General features: G+C 40.2%; 1 protein-coding gene across 1 annotated transcript in view; it reads left to right on the top strand.

Annotated features, from left to right (window-relative positions):
* PTPN13 (protein tyrosine phosphatase non-receptor type 13) overlaps window positions 1-14016 on the top strand; it is a 100101-nt gene that overhangs the window by 29328 nt on the left and 56757 nt on the right. Inside the window, exon 6 of the mRNA XM_067297415.1 lies at window positions 5741-6304. Coding sequence (XP_067153516.1) covers window positions 5741-6304 — 564 coding nt within the window. The remainder of the gene's footprint in view (window positions 1-5740; window positions 6305-14016) is intronic.

Below are 14016 nucleotides of genomic sequence, written 5' to 3'. Positions count from 1 at the left end.
AAGAATAAGACGAAGGAGGAGGTGCCGTTTTGAGCAGTCAACCCACAGGCCACATCTGGCTCTGTTATCTTCAGTTTGGCTCTTAGCCTGCCCTGAAGGGATTGCAAATCCAACTCCTGCATCAGCCACCCACTTGTATTTGAGAAACCAGCCACATTGTTTTGGAATAAGGATTTTTCTGTCCTTCTGTGTTCTGCACGTTGATGGTGTGGGAGATGTTTTTTAAACTTATGTGTAAACACTTCCTCTTTTCAGACCTTCCAAACTGGCATTGATGGTGTGTGCTTTCTTGCCAGTACCTCCTCCGCCTTCTATATACACACACATATATATATATCTGTAAGCATTACTAAGCGTGCACAGGAGCTGAAAAAGGTATTCTGTTTTGGATAAACAAAAGAAGGGGAGGATGAGAAAGGGTTTCAAGAAGCTTGAGCTGCATTTACTCAGTAAAAACAGATGTAGTCTACAGTTGCATTTGGCAGTGTTTGCACTTGCATAGTATTTGATCAATTGGCTGTATGATCAAGTTGGTACACAAGTAACTGCAGACAGACTGAATTTGTTTAGGACCAGATTACAGCTCTCTTGCTCAGAGGAAAATCCATAAGATTACTGACAGTGTGAATAAAGGATGATTTGTGAATAATGCTGCTGTCAAAGAGGGTGTAGCTGTATCACAGCTGAAGACACCAAAGGAAAAAGGAAAGAGATTGGTGATCATTTAGTGAATGTTGAAAGTGTGTGGAAAACTGGAATTTCATTTCAGCACCAGAAGGGATTTTGTTGTGTACTCTTGGTGATTAATTGCTATTTTTATTGTATATATTCTCTCATTATATGTTATACTTTGGAATCATGCAATTACTATAATTGCATCTGAATTATTTACAGTAATTATAAATAATTGCACTAATGTAACATCAAGTAGAGGATATAAACCCTCAAGGGCAACACCTGAAATCAGGAACCAGATACCATTCTGATGAGCATGAAAGAGAGATTACTTCAGCAGAAAAGTAATTGGGGATGGGAAAAGCTTGCTTCTTGTTGGCACTTACATGGTGTAGTAACTTAATTGCTATTGGCTTATCCTATCACCATTGCTGGGATCTAGGGAAGCACTTTCTGATTTGACTGTTGGGGAACTGAAGCATGGAGTAGCTCTGTGTGGTCTTAAGGGAGATACTTAATGTCTTTAGGAGCCAAGAAACTTTGGATAGATATTCAGAATTTCCATTACGATGCAAGCCTTTTTTTTTTTTTTTTTTTTTTAGGAAGGTCACAGTGTGAATCTCAGTGTGAATCTCAGTCCATTATAATTTAAAGCCATAAAAGTTTATTGTCATTCCATTATGCAGCTGGATTACCTTTTGATCATGAGTTGGATCTTTATTCTTCATATATAATTTTTCACTGGCAATTCTTCTCTTCAGCAGGACTTTTTTTTCCATGCATTTCATCATAAAAACTGAAAAAATAAAGTTGGTGCATAAATTACATATTGGCTCAATGAATTTGGACTTGTATATGATATTCAACTGAAACTAAGTTTAAGGGTGTGAGAAAGCTTTTGAAGAAGTGCTTTGAAGCCTACGCTGTTAAAGAAGGCTATATGATAGCCATCTTGCCTGTTGTGGAAGTGTACAGTTAGCTGAATAGCCAGAAATATGGGCCTTGTGCTGAAAACATTGGCCTCGTGCTGCAAGAGGTTCACTGCGGTCCTTTGAGACCTCTTGATGCAAATAATTCTGTGGTAATGTTTTAGCGGCATCCAAGAAAAACTCCTCAACAGCTGGTTTTGTGGCTTTTGAAGTCTATGGTAGTACTTAGGAAAGTAAGGAGTGATGAGGACAGAATTAACTTATTAAAAATCTAAGAGTTGGCCTGGTTGCTTAAGTAATGATTATCAAATTAGTTCACTGGTATCCGCAATTGAGTTACCTCTGTGCTGAGAAGTTTTTTCCTGGATCTCTGTGTTGACCTCTGCTGCAGAGGGCAGCACAGGTGCTCGCCTGGTGTTAAGTATGGTACGGATGCGAGAGTCACTGCTTTGTTGCCTTGTTTCTGTTTGCCTTCTCAGGGTTCCACTTCCCTGTGCTGTGCACCCCCTGTGCCCCGCTCTTGTCTTGCCCTCTCTGTGAGGATGATTCTTAAACAGCTCCTGTTGACACTGTGTAACAGTTTAGGCAGGGCTTGTTTAAATTAGGTTATACAGAGAGGGATGGGCCTTGCAAAGGTGAGAAGAAGTGCTGAGAGCAGTGACAAGGAGAGAGAAATGGGAATAGGGAGAATAATAAAGAAGAAAGAGGCCCAAGGGGATTTTACAGCCTCAAGACCAAATGCTGAGGTCAGCCACAGATTCCCTGTGGTCACGTGCTCATGTTGGGAGCACAAGTCAATGTGGAAATAATTTCAAGGAAGATGTTTCCAGTCAGAGTGGAAGAGCAGGGTGGAAATAGAGTTCCATGGGGCATCCGCCTCATGCGTGCTCTCCTGCTGGGACAGCTCATCGTACAACTAACTGAACGGGTGGCAAAGCTGCAGCAATGAGTACTCTCCCAGTCACTGCTGATGAGGTACCGCTCATGGCATTCGCTTTTCCTCACAAGAAAGACCCAAGTGGGTGGATGACTTGGGGAACAGAAAGCATCTCTTGCGTGCTGAGGCAAGGAGCTCAGGTCTTCCAAGCTTCTGCCCGGGCAGGAAGCAGCGGCTGTTAGGGCTAGTCTGGCTGCTGCATGTCCCACGTAACTATGGCTGGGGTGAGGTGAGGAGGATGCTCCTGCCCCCCCCAGCACTCCTTTTTAACCGATGGCTGTGCTCCCGCGCTGCAGTTTCTCACCAGCATGCAACACAGTTGTTCATTTCTCTCTGCGCGCTGTGGTGAAGGTATTGCTGGTACATGAAGAATGTTGTGACTGTGATCCTGAAACAGGAAAACACTTGGACATGCAGAGACCTAAATGATCTTTTGAACCAGGAGCATTCTTCTGAGTTGTGACTGATGTTGTACCAAGTAATCCTGTATTTATAGCAGTGGTATTATGGGAGGGGTAGCCATCTCCTTTTCTTGTTTTTTCTTCTTTCATTGTCATTCTGTTGTTTGCTAAGGTCTCGTGCCTGCAAATACTTGCAATTTAGAAGAGTTTAGTTTTTTCGTTGTTTGGACATTAAACACAACGTGAAAACAGTGGGAGAGGAGGGTGGGGTTTTTTTGTTTGTTTGTTTGTTTTTTTTCCTGCCTAAAAATTTCTTGAACTCTCTTTCTTGGGGAGGATTCTCAGAGGAAGAGGTTTCTACCCAGTGAGATCCTTTTGATTTGCCTTTTTTGGTGACAGTCTTATATATTTCAGTATTTCTATTTCTATCCTCATCTTTAATGCCTGAGTTCAAATCTTGTTTAAAAATACCTGCCCTTGATATATACATGCATGAATGTGACGTTTGTGTTTACAGAATGAATATCAGCACACTGCATTGAATAGATGACAGGAACTTTACGGTCAGCGGCTATTTTTAAAAGACTTTTGTGTGTCCTTGAATATTAGATGTAATAATACATTACTGCCTTACTGAGGGATCTGTAGCCTAAGAATATCTACATAAGATTTGCCTGACTATGGAAATAAATATTTTTAAATTGAGTTTTAGGGTAAGAGGCCTGTTTGTAAAATGTTTAAGTGATGTATCAAGTAGTTGGAAAGTTAGTTTATTCCCACTGGCAAAGATCTTTGTTTTATTCTTTTGAATATCTGGAACACAAGGGAAATGTGTCTTCCATATCTGGAACACACAGAACTGTAGAATTACTTTCAAGTAACTTCATCTATATTTATATTTTTATTTTTATTTTTATATATATATACACACACACACGCACACATGCATATATACATATATTTATATGTATACACACATACACACAAACACAGAAAACATTTTTATTTCATGTATATAATATCTTTTTATATAATATTTATATTATGTATATGTTTTTGTATATAATATTTAAAGATCAGAATCTTAAAATTTTACAATTTTTTTGGAGATGTTTGGAGCAGGGGGCTCCTTGGTTATGTTTGGGTGTTTTTGTGTTTTTGTTTGTTTTTTAAAACACCTGGTGTTAGTTTAATATTGCAGATAGAAAAACCAAAAACAAACAGCCCCCCTTCAAGTAGAATATCAGAGTTAAAAAGTGCAAGGCCATAAGCTTTTAAAGCATTTATAAGTACAGTGATGAATGCCCTTAAAGTGTCCTGGGAAACTCAGAGCAAAAGCATAAGAGGTTCTAGGAAGGTCAGCAGGAGCTTGCTGGGCAAGGGTGGCAATTGAGTGGGGCTTAGTCAGCTCTGGAAGAGCAGCAGTTAGGGCTGCAAAGCCACCTCAGAACAGAAGGTACAGCACAGCAATTTACTTAGAGCTCATGACTGTTTTCTTTTATGGGGGGACTTCAAGGCACCTTCTTGTTAAAAGCCATACATGGTAATATCACATTAGGGATGGAGTTAGTGCTAAGAAAGGCATCGTGTACTGTGCTGTCCCCAGCTGCGTGGGCAGACGTCTCTTGGCAGCCTGGCCCTGAGTTTTTTTCACTCAGGTTTTCTCAGCGGGGATACCGCGGTGAGATTAAGATTGCCATGTTAGTGCAGTGTGCATGCTGCAGATTGAAAAGGTTAGGCTTCAACTTCACGATCATTTATTCAATGTACTTGATCAGTTTTAGTTAAGATAGACTACTGCATGTGATATCTGAAATAGACTTAAGATTTTCATAATAATGTGGAAGCATTCAAAAATTTGTAGTCTGCCAACAGAAAGGAAGTGGTTGGGCAGTCTTTGATACTCATTCTCTCTCTAGGATCTTAAAGGCGTGATTGGGCTAATACTTTTGAGAAAGTTTTAGCCCAAGACCTACATTAGCATCAAAACTTTTCAGTGACCATGATGCGATATTGTTCAGAGTGTACATATTTCATTGATATTGTACTACCTCTATCAGTTTCTTTTATTCTGGAACTGATTTCACTGTAGGAGGGAGGGTGGGAGAGAGGGAAGGAGAGAGATATTATTAGTTTTGGCTGATCCAAACATGAAGTAAACAGGCTCGTGGAATCACCTTGACCTTGGAAGCTTTGTCAGTCTTTATCTTAGAGTATTATGCATCTTGAGTGATTCTGTCATCATCAGAAATGGTCATTACACTAAGACTCAGGTTTTTTTAAATTCCTAACTGCACAGTTATTCTTCTCTTACTACTGACACTACCGTAGGGCATCTGTAAGTCTGTAGAACAAACCTGGACTTGTAAGGCAATAAAAAATGTAAGTTGTGTCTTTTGGTGTGAGATGTGAAAGGAATGGATGATTTCAAATTAATCATTAAACAGTACTTTTGGGGATAGTCCAGACTAAGTAAAATTAAACTAATGAGAAAACAACTTCCAACATGTATGTGGTAATACGTTTTTAATGTTAATGCTGAATTATACTAGGCCATAAATTATTTCTTGAGCACTTCAGAAATAAATAAAATGCCAAAATGCCTGTCAGATAAAAACTATTTGGGGTTAGTCTTTCATGACTGAGGCTTCCCTTTAAGTAACTGTCTCAGTGTTTTGCCTGACAAAGTTGGTGCTGAAATGTGTGCTCAGTGTACACTTTAAAAAATTAGCAACTTCTGTTGCACTGCTGTATATTATGTGCAAAATTACATATATGATACTTTCTTCTTATTCCAGGAAAAAACCTGATGGTTGATGCATCTGATGGACACAAGGCTCATTTCTTTCAACAGACCATGCTTAACAAAGGGCTTAGCAAGTCTATGGGATTTCTGTCCATTAGAGGAACACAAGGCGAGGAGGAATTTTTCCAAGGTATTTCCACAGATTACAACTCAGGACAGGAGGATGCTTTCTGTCCGCATCGATGTAAAACCAGTGATTTTGAAAAAAAAGGTCACCTTCATACAGATGCTACTCCCAAGCGGAAAGTATGGGCTTCCTCCACAGACTTGCTTTGCACAAATGACAAGGCAGCTGAGAGGGACCATGCTGGAGACTCCCACAGACACAGTCATCAATGTGAAACATTTACGGTACGGACTTCTGCTACTACCAGAAACAAGGAAGCAAGATATTCTGATGGGAGCATAGCAATGGATGTCTTTGGACCTCAAAAACTAGACCAAACACGTCATGGGCCTGAGACATCAACTTCTGCAGCAATATCAAGTGCCTTTGACAGGATAAGAGAGAGACAGAAGAAATTGCAGCTTTTGAGGGAAGCCATGAATGTAGAAGGTTAGTAAAGTTTTTGGATGTTCTGGTAACTCCAGTCGTTAAACGGACTTCTCCTTAGGATAATTTTGAGTTCTCTTGTAGCAGCTCATGAAACTGCTGAGATGCTCACTTCATCTTCTATTCTTAGGTAAAGTCAAAGCATTAGAATACCTGTTGCCAAAGAAGGTAAACGTGGTTGTCCAGATTACTCAGTGAAAACAGTTACTGTCTGTAAGTCAGCCCATATCAAATTCATCAACTGAGGGAGGGGGGGCGGGTGGAAGTTGTTAACAGCCAGTTGTCAAGTAATTTTCTTTGAAGGAAAATTCTGATCTTTGTCTATTAGAGGTGGATTTATACCCAGAGGAAAGGGAGTATGTCATTTCCAGATCTCTCCGTTTTTGCACGGAATAACCCTGGATGATGCAGTTAAACACATGCATGTATAATACCTTTTGGACTCAACTGTTCAGATCTTTACTTCAGTGGGAACATTTGGCAACCAGTTCTCTCAGTTAATTAAAAGAACACGTGAAAGAAAAAAAAACCTTTATTTTTGTTGTGTAGAAACTTATGAAACTGTCTTTATGCAGAGCCCTATAATGGTAACTGCATATTTTGTTTGTTTTGAAAATGTGATGCGATTTTAGGGGCTGTAAAATCGGACAGTTGGATTAAAAACTGGGAGCAGGGCCAGGTCCAGCTCACGATGGTCAGAACTCATCTAAGATGTGTGCCATAAGAGCTGTGCATTCAGAGCTATTTGGGTCATTTGTTTGAATGTGTTTCAAATCCATACTTTTGAAAACTCATTGCTGTCTGGCTGTTGTATGACAGCCTGTGTGAAACAATAGCTTCTGCCTAGTTTTCCTGCATGGAAGCTTAAACACCTCCTTAGGAACATTAAGGAGAGTTAATCAGGCCTTTTATCAGGGTTCAGGTTCTAAAAATCACTCTGTTCATGCCCCCTATGGCCTTCTCAGAAGATGCCTATATTGAAACTGTCATGGCAAGTATATTGTTTCTCTCCTGTGGATGTGATCCTTGTGTTCCAGAAAGAAGGCATGTTACTGAAATGGCAGGTGGCAGTTTGAAAAGCTGCCATTATTCCTGTACTAGTGGTACAGCAAAGAAAGCTGGAGTTGTGTTGTGCTGTCAAATTAGCACCTTCTGATGAATGGTACATTACCAAGTGAAGGAATGAAGGTAGATGGAAATAGTACGATAGAGATGACCACTGTTTATCTAGAATAGAAGCTCACCGCCTGTAATGATCTACTGAGGAGTCTGATGGGGTAGGGGGGAGGTTGGTTTTCTGCTCTAGGAGTCTGAAATTGAAGGGGACCATATCAAGAATATGAGTCAGCTTGGATCTTTGAAGATCGGCAGCTCACAAAGTTTAAGAGAAGGCCACTCCTGCACTGGGAAAGATAAATAGCCGTGTTTAGGAGTGCTGCTTTGTACAGGTTTATGTTACACAACATAACCAAAGGCTTGGCCAGTCTCATTGATGAGCAAGAGTTTGTCATTCTCATTCAAAGAGAGTGGGAGACTGCAGAAAGCCCAACATGCCTGTGCCTTGCAAGCTGAGATAGTTCAGCTTTGTGAAACTACTCGATTCCTGTAAGGAATGGGTGAAAGTGCAGTTCAAGTAAACCAGGAGGTGGGGCTTTATAGGCAGAGCAGCTGAGTGACAAATCTATACAGAGAAGACTTGGGCAATAGTTAATGACTCACTGCCCATCCTTCTGAATTCACAGTAGTTACGTGTAGAAAAAATTAAGATACTTTCTCAACAGATAGCTGTGCTGTGATGTTCTTGTCTTTTGAGGTCTCTGCTTTTGACAGAGGAAGGAGGTATGTTTCATGCTTTCTTTGAAGTTAGAGGGAATGCACTCTGCCATTTATTTTAGGCTTTGCATTTATTTGTCAGTTAACTATTTAAAGAAAAGTTTGGGGCTAAAATCTGGTTGTGAGTGTGAATTGTTAATGAGAGCCAGTTCTAAGGAATATTAGTAAGATGGGGAATGCTTTTTCACATAAGAATTAATCACTGTCATTTGAGATTTTGAGATTTCTTGGGAAGCTTGACTGAAAGTATTCTATTTCACCTTAAGGAGCAGATTTACAAAAATCTCTAATACAAGAACTCTACTCGTCTCATATGACTTCTTCCTTTTCCTTTCTTTGTTTCATATGGTTTACTATTTCTTATCTCACCTCTGGTTTACAACAGATGAATCTCTTGAGATGTTTTATAAAAGGTTCTTTTCCTAGTTTAATCTGCCAAAGAGATGAAAAATACAGTGTTTAAGTTACTCAAGTGCATTACTGTTGTATCTAATTTTCAAGTAATTAGTGGGTAGGCAGATCTTTCCATACACTGAGCGTTAGCAAGAGTTTGTGGAATTGCTCTTCTGACATAAACCCAGCCTAGCTCAGAGATGTGAGGAACTGTGTAAAAAGCCACAGTAAAATATGTCATCTGCCCTGACAAGGGTGGTGGTGTCTTGGGCTGCACTGTATGCATGGCTAGCTTACTCCCCACGGTTGGTCATCACGTAGCTGACAGGTGGGATGACACCTAGAAATGGAGTGGAAAAGAAGTCCAGAGAAAGTGACAGCAACTCCCACTCTTGTCCCTAGATCACGACACCATGCCTTCGAGGCTGACACAGCATGGCCTCAAAGGACAGGCACTGAAAGAGAAAAGGAGGAGAAAGAGAATAAGGTATTTTGAAAGCTTCTCCAGTCAGGAATAAGGGTTCTGTTCAGGCTGGGGTGGCAGAATGGGGAAGGACTCGTGGGAACAAGATTGGTTGTTGGACTTCGTAGAGAGGAGAGCGTCTGTCTTCTCTTTGGTAGATTTGGAGGTATTTTAAATTGAGTTGAATCCAGGTCTAGGTTACATTTAGTTACACATTAGCTGCAGTAATCGGCTTTCAGCTATTCATTGTCTTTGTTTTTTGAATTGGGAAATGACACTGGACTCTCTGCACACTAAGTTTTGCCAGATATAACTGCCTCTTCAAACTACAGAAGAACTTGAGTGACATGTGGCTCATTTCTTCTTTAACTTATTTTGGGTTAACCTGGCAAACTTTTCTGTTATTCATAAAACCTTAAGGAGTTGACTGTCCTGGAAAATGCTCCCATGCATAGGCTCTGGTATGCCAAGCTTTCACTCGGAACAGATTTTTACAACCCAAATTATAAACTCATGAAAAGTAGGGTTTATAGTGGAAAGAATGACAGAGCTTTAATTACAGCTGTACTGTAATGGAGTCATTTGTAATGAGCTACAGACCATCTAAACTGCATTATAATCTGCAGTTGGAAGGTCTCAGATTTAGCCTCAGAAGGCTTCCAAAGACACTGTCATTTTAAGTGCCTTGTTCATGAACTTGCTCTCTTGTATGTTTTTCCACTGTGCTGTTTCAGGGTTGAGGTTGTTTATCTGCTGCGTACTGAAGAAAGTTTGGGTCATTGTCCGTGGTCAAGTGCTTAGCCAGAAGGTGGGGGGGCCGAGGGAAAGAGATGCTACTGGAGTTCAGGTATACAGGAGCCAGTTCTGAGCGCTAAGAACAGACTCCAAAAATGTGTTTTAATCTTGCCAAGTGATGGAAGAGAAAGTTCTGTGTCTCCACTGTTATTATTCAGTCTTGTTTTTGTTATGTAGTTTTTGTGATCTTTGGCAGAATTGATTCAAGTTGTTAAGTTATAACCTGCTAAAACCAAGCAGTTGGACTGTACCAAGTGGGTTGATTTGTTTTTGTTGTTCTTTTGAAACTTGGCAGTTGTTGCTTGGCACCCGCGGATAGTGTCCCATTTCAGAGAGAAAAGTACTCTGCCTTTTACATTTTGCAAGCCTGGATTGCCGCTTAAAAGCATGAAAGCGTCATCCGTTCTCCCTCGCTCCCAGCTTTCTCTGCCTTCTCACCCACAAAACTGATTGTATCTTCTGAGAGTCACGAAGCGTAAACAGACTTCAGTTTTTACATCCCAGGCCTACCCTCGAATGGCACGATAGCATGGCCTGTTGCTGTCAGATGGTAGCCTTGTGTGAATCTCTCTTCTTTATTTGCTTTGGTAGCTTTTTTGTCCCTGTTTTGAGTGTATGTATAACTAAAAGTGAATTGCTTTAGGCATTACTGTAGTGAATGCGCATCCTTCTTTTTCTATATGCAGTATTGCTTAGGGGGATGTTTTAAATGAAGAAGAGTAGAGATTGCTGATGTCCTGGTGGAATACAGCAGCACAGTACTAGTTAGGAGAGTAGTAGTGTAGCTGGCTGCGGGTTACGTGGCGGGCAGGGAGGAGAAGGAGGGAAGGATACCAGAGAAGTTGCTCTTGCTGAAGCTGTGGAACGCTGCATCCAGGGCCGGGGCAGCACGGGTGGTTTGGGAGTATTCGCCAGGCTGTCTTCGTTGAGTGTTGGTGCAGTTGGAAACCGTGTGAATCCCAGAGCCTCCGCTGGTTCATCCCTCTGTCTTTTACCTTTGATTTTGCAGCATACAACCCAAAGATTAGGTCCTCTTTCTTCTTCACCTGTTCCTCTCTGCTTGAGACAGTCAGCAAAAACAGAGTATTTTGTGTTTCTAGAGGTCAATCTCTGCCTCCTAAGTTCTGCGTGTATTTATCTCAGAAAACTTTGTTAATTCATTAGCTATCCTGAAGACTCATCTGGACCCCATTTATATAACTTCCATGTCACAGCTGCAAGTGTTTGGGTGGGGAATTAAGATTAGGGATACTCTAAATGTCCAGCTTCTAAAAGCTGTCTTTGAAGTCACATTTTTAAAGAAGGAGAAATTTCTATAGGTAAGCAGCTAGCTTTTAATACTAAATGTATTCTGGTAAATGAAACCCCAGAGGTTTTATTTCAGGAGTTACTGGAGAGGTGGGTTTAAGGCAGAAGAGGAATATTTGCTTAATAGATTTACCTCTGCAAATTCAATGAAATGCATACTTTCTTTTTTCAGTTGAATTATACGTAGTGAGTTTCTGTGTAGGTTAAGCAGAGGAAATGTGAGTCATGTACAGTGATGTATACTGTATGCATGTGGAAGCAAATTGAGGCCCTGTTTACACATGTCTTATGATCATCGTGCTGAAGTATGATTTGAATTCAGTGGTGGTGAAATGGATTGTCATGTGGTTGGTATGTCCGGTATGGAAAAGGTTCAGTTAGAACAGTGTTCAGGAATCATATTCATGAAACTGGAAGGCAAGAAAATAGAATGATTTTATTTTGCCAGTTAGATGGAAAACTTTCAATCATTAATTTTACTGAGATGGTAGGAATAGGCTTTTCAAGGAGGATGCAAGTAATATTTGTGATGTTTCTATGAAGTACAAATACTCTGGCATCAGCCACTATTATTTTTGTTCTGAATAACTTAGTTTAACATCAGGTAGTAAAGCAATTTCATATTTGAACTGCAAAGTGGCAGGTGCTTTATCTCCTTTTCAAAGAGACAATAATCTAAGAGAATATGAGCAGCTTGATCAGTTTGGGAGCAGGTTTCGGGTTATCAATTTTTAATCAACACATTACATTCTCAGTCTGGTAAAACATCAAAAAAAAAAACCTTCAAAACCTGTATTTGGCATGCTTTTGGTCTACATGTGTGCTTTCTCATCCTAGATAACATGATCCAGATCCAGAAAGGAACTGTGGCTTTTTTTAAATTCAAGCTGGACACTGACTTCTATCACCCCTGGAATTGTTATCCTTAATCTTGCTGTTTTAATCTACAGCCTAACCATAGAGCTGCATGTGTTCTGCAATATTACAAGGATCTGCTTCTGCCTGTCACCCAGATCCTGCCAAAACCTCTACGTTAGGAGTCCGTTAGACCCTCTGGGAAATCCCTGGGATGGCTTGTTGGTTGCACCAGGTGACATGGGCTGCATGCACGATACAGTTTTTCAGTTTAGGATGTGGAAGGTGGAAATCTCACATGCTTAAACGGAGTGGTGAGCTTGCTGCCCTGGAATGCCAAATGGATTTGGCTCCCTGCTTGAGGGATATGATTTTTTACCAGGGATTTATTCTGAGACTGCACTCTTCCTCTTAAACCTTTATTGCTTCATGTAAGATAATTCAAGTTCTATTAGATAAAAAAAAAAGGAAGGGAAGAGTAAGCATGACTCTTCTGGAAGAAGCATGTCCCAGCCCCTTTTTGAAGAACTGTAATGTGTTTTAAATGGTATTTTAATAAAACTCTTAAATAATAGACACATCTTAAAACAAACAAACAAAAACCCCAAAGGGCAAACAAGAGCTCCTTCCCTCCCTCTGTGCAATGAAACTGCTTGTTTAACTCTCCCATCTCTGTCCTTTGCCTGCTCCGTACAGCCAGTGATTTCTGTAATAATGTGCATTTGAAAACCTGTATCTCTGATTTGAGTCGTGTTTGGGATAATGAAGTTCCAAGCTAAACGTAGTTCTCAGATTTCTGTTGAAGTTGGCCGGGATGACGCATTCTGTAAATTGCTTGTCTGGGCTTGCATCTCTTGCCTTGCGTAAATAGTGTGTGTTGTGATTTTGTGCGGGCTTAGGGGCCTGTAAGGTTGTGCTCTGCTGGCTTTGGTGGGGAGTTTGCAAAAGCACCAGTGCAGCACTAATCAACATGAACACGGATTCTTCGAGTTGTGTTATTTCCTTCAGCTCTGCATCATGATGTTATCTCATGTTAATTTACATTTTTGTTACAAGGTTTATTTATCAATTTTAGTTGTAGACTAAAATTATGACACATTTAAATTCAGGTTGTTTCTACTGAGGTAGGAAATAATTTGAAGTATTCCGCTAAGATACTGAAATCCAAACACTGTAATGTATGAGAAGGGTAACTGGTAGAATAATTTTTGCTACAACATTCTTGCTGTTACTAGAAGAAGTTAAGTCAATTCTGAAGTCTCTCTTCAGTCACCACAAATGAAAAAATATTAAGGCTGTTCAAAAATCTCATGGAAAATTGGGAAATTTGGGAGATAAGTTGTTTATCGTCTTCCTTAGCTTTTGTAGATCTCATCTTTCAGTTCCTCCTCAGCCACACAGGCTCAAAGTTTATCTTCATTTTTGAAACTATTATATGAAAATCTTAACTTTCATATGATCCCAGAAGATGGATTTGTGACCCTTGGAAGCCACTGTTTAATTAGTGGAAGTTCTACCTGGAGGTGATCCAAGTGCCTACTCTGAAGTTAAATCCTAATATGATCTGTTAAAGATGAGGAGAATTTGCTGGAGGAGAGGAGACTGCATGAACTACTTGAGGAATTTTCCAAGCATTATAGATAAAGGAGTCTCCATATTTAGAATTTAATACCCCTGAAAAACATTGTCTTTGATTAAGATGTAAAAATATATGTGTATATACATTCCCAAACTGAGCAAAGAGAAGAAAACTCTAGAGGAATTACCCCAAACTGCAGGCTCCGACTTCTTCATCTCCTTTAAATTTTTGTCCATCTGCTGAACAGGCTGGTGGTAACTGATGCAGCCCTATATAGAAAGGTTGTAAAATCACTGCAAAAAATGAGAAAAATATCTTTGCCTGTGTTACTGGGATACATTGTACTGTCTTGCTTATGGGGGAAATGTGGGAAAAGAAGGGAGGGTTGGTCCCATCTCTGTTTCTGCTTGTGAATGTCCTACTTGGAGAAGAGGTTTGAACCTAGCTGGGCCTCCCGTGGAGGCCTGTGAAGGCAGCGAGATAAGAAGT

The sequence above is a fragment of the Apteryx mantelli genome, chromosome 5 (assembly GCF_036417845.1).
Source record: "Apteryx mantelli isolate bAptMan1 chromosome 5, bAptMan1.hap1, whole genome shotgun sequence".
NCBI classification, from domain to species: Eukaryota; Metazoa; Chordata; class Aves; order Apterygiformes; family Apterygidae; genus Apteryx; species Apteryx mantelli.
The sequence above is the reverse complement of the archived record's forward strand: the minus strand, read 5'-3'. Positions and strand labels throughout refer to the sequence as shown.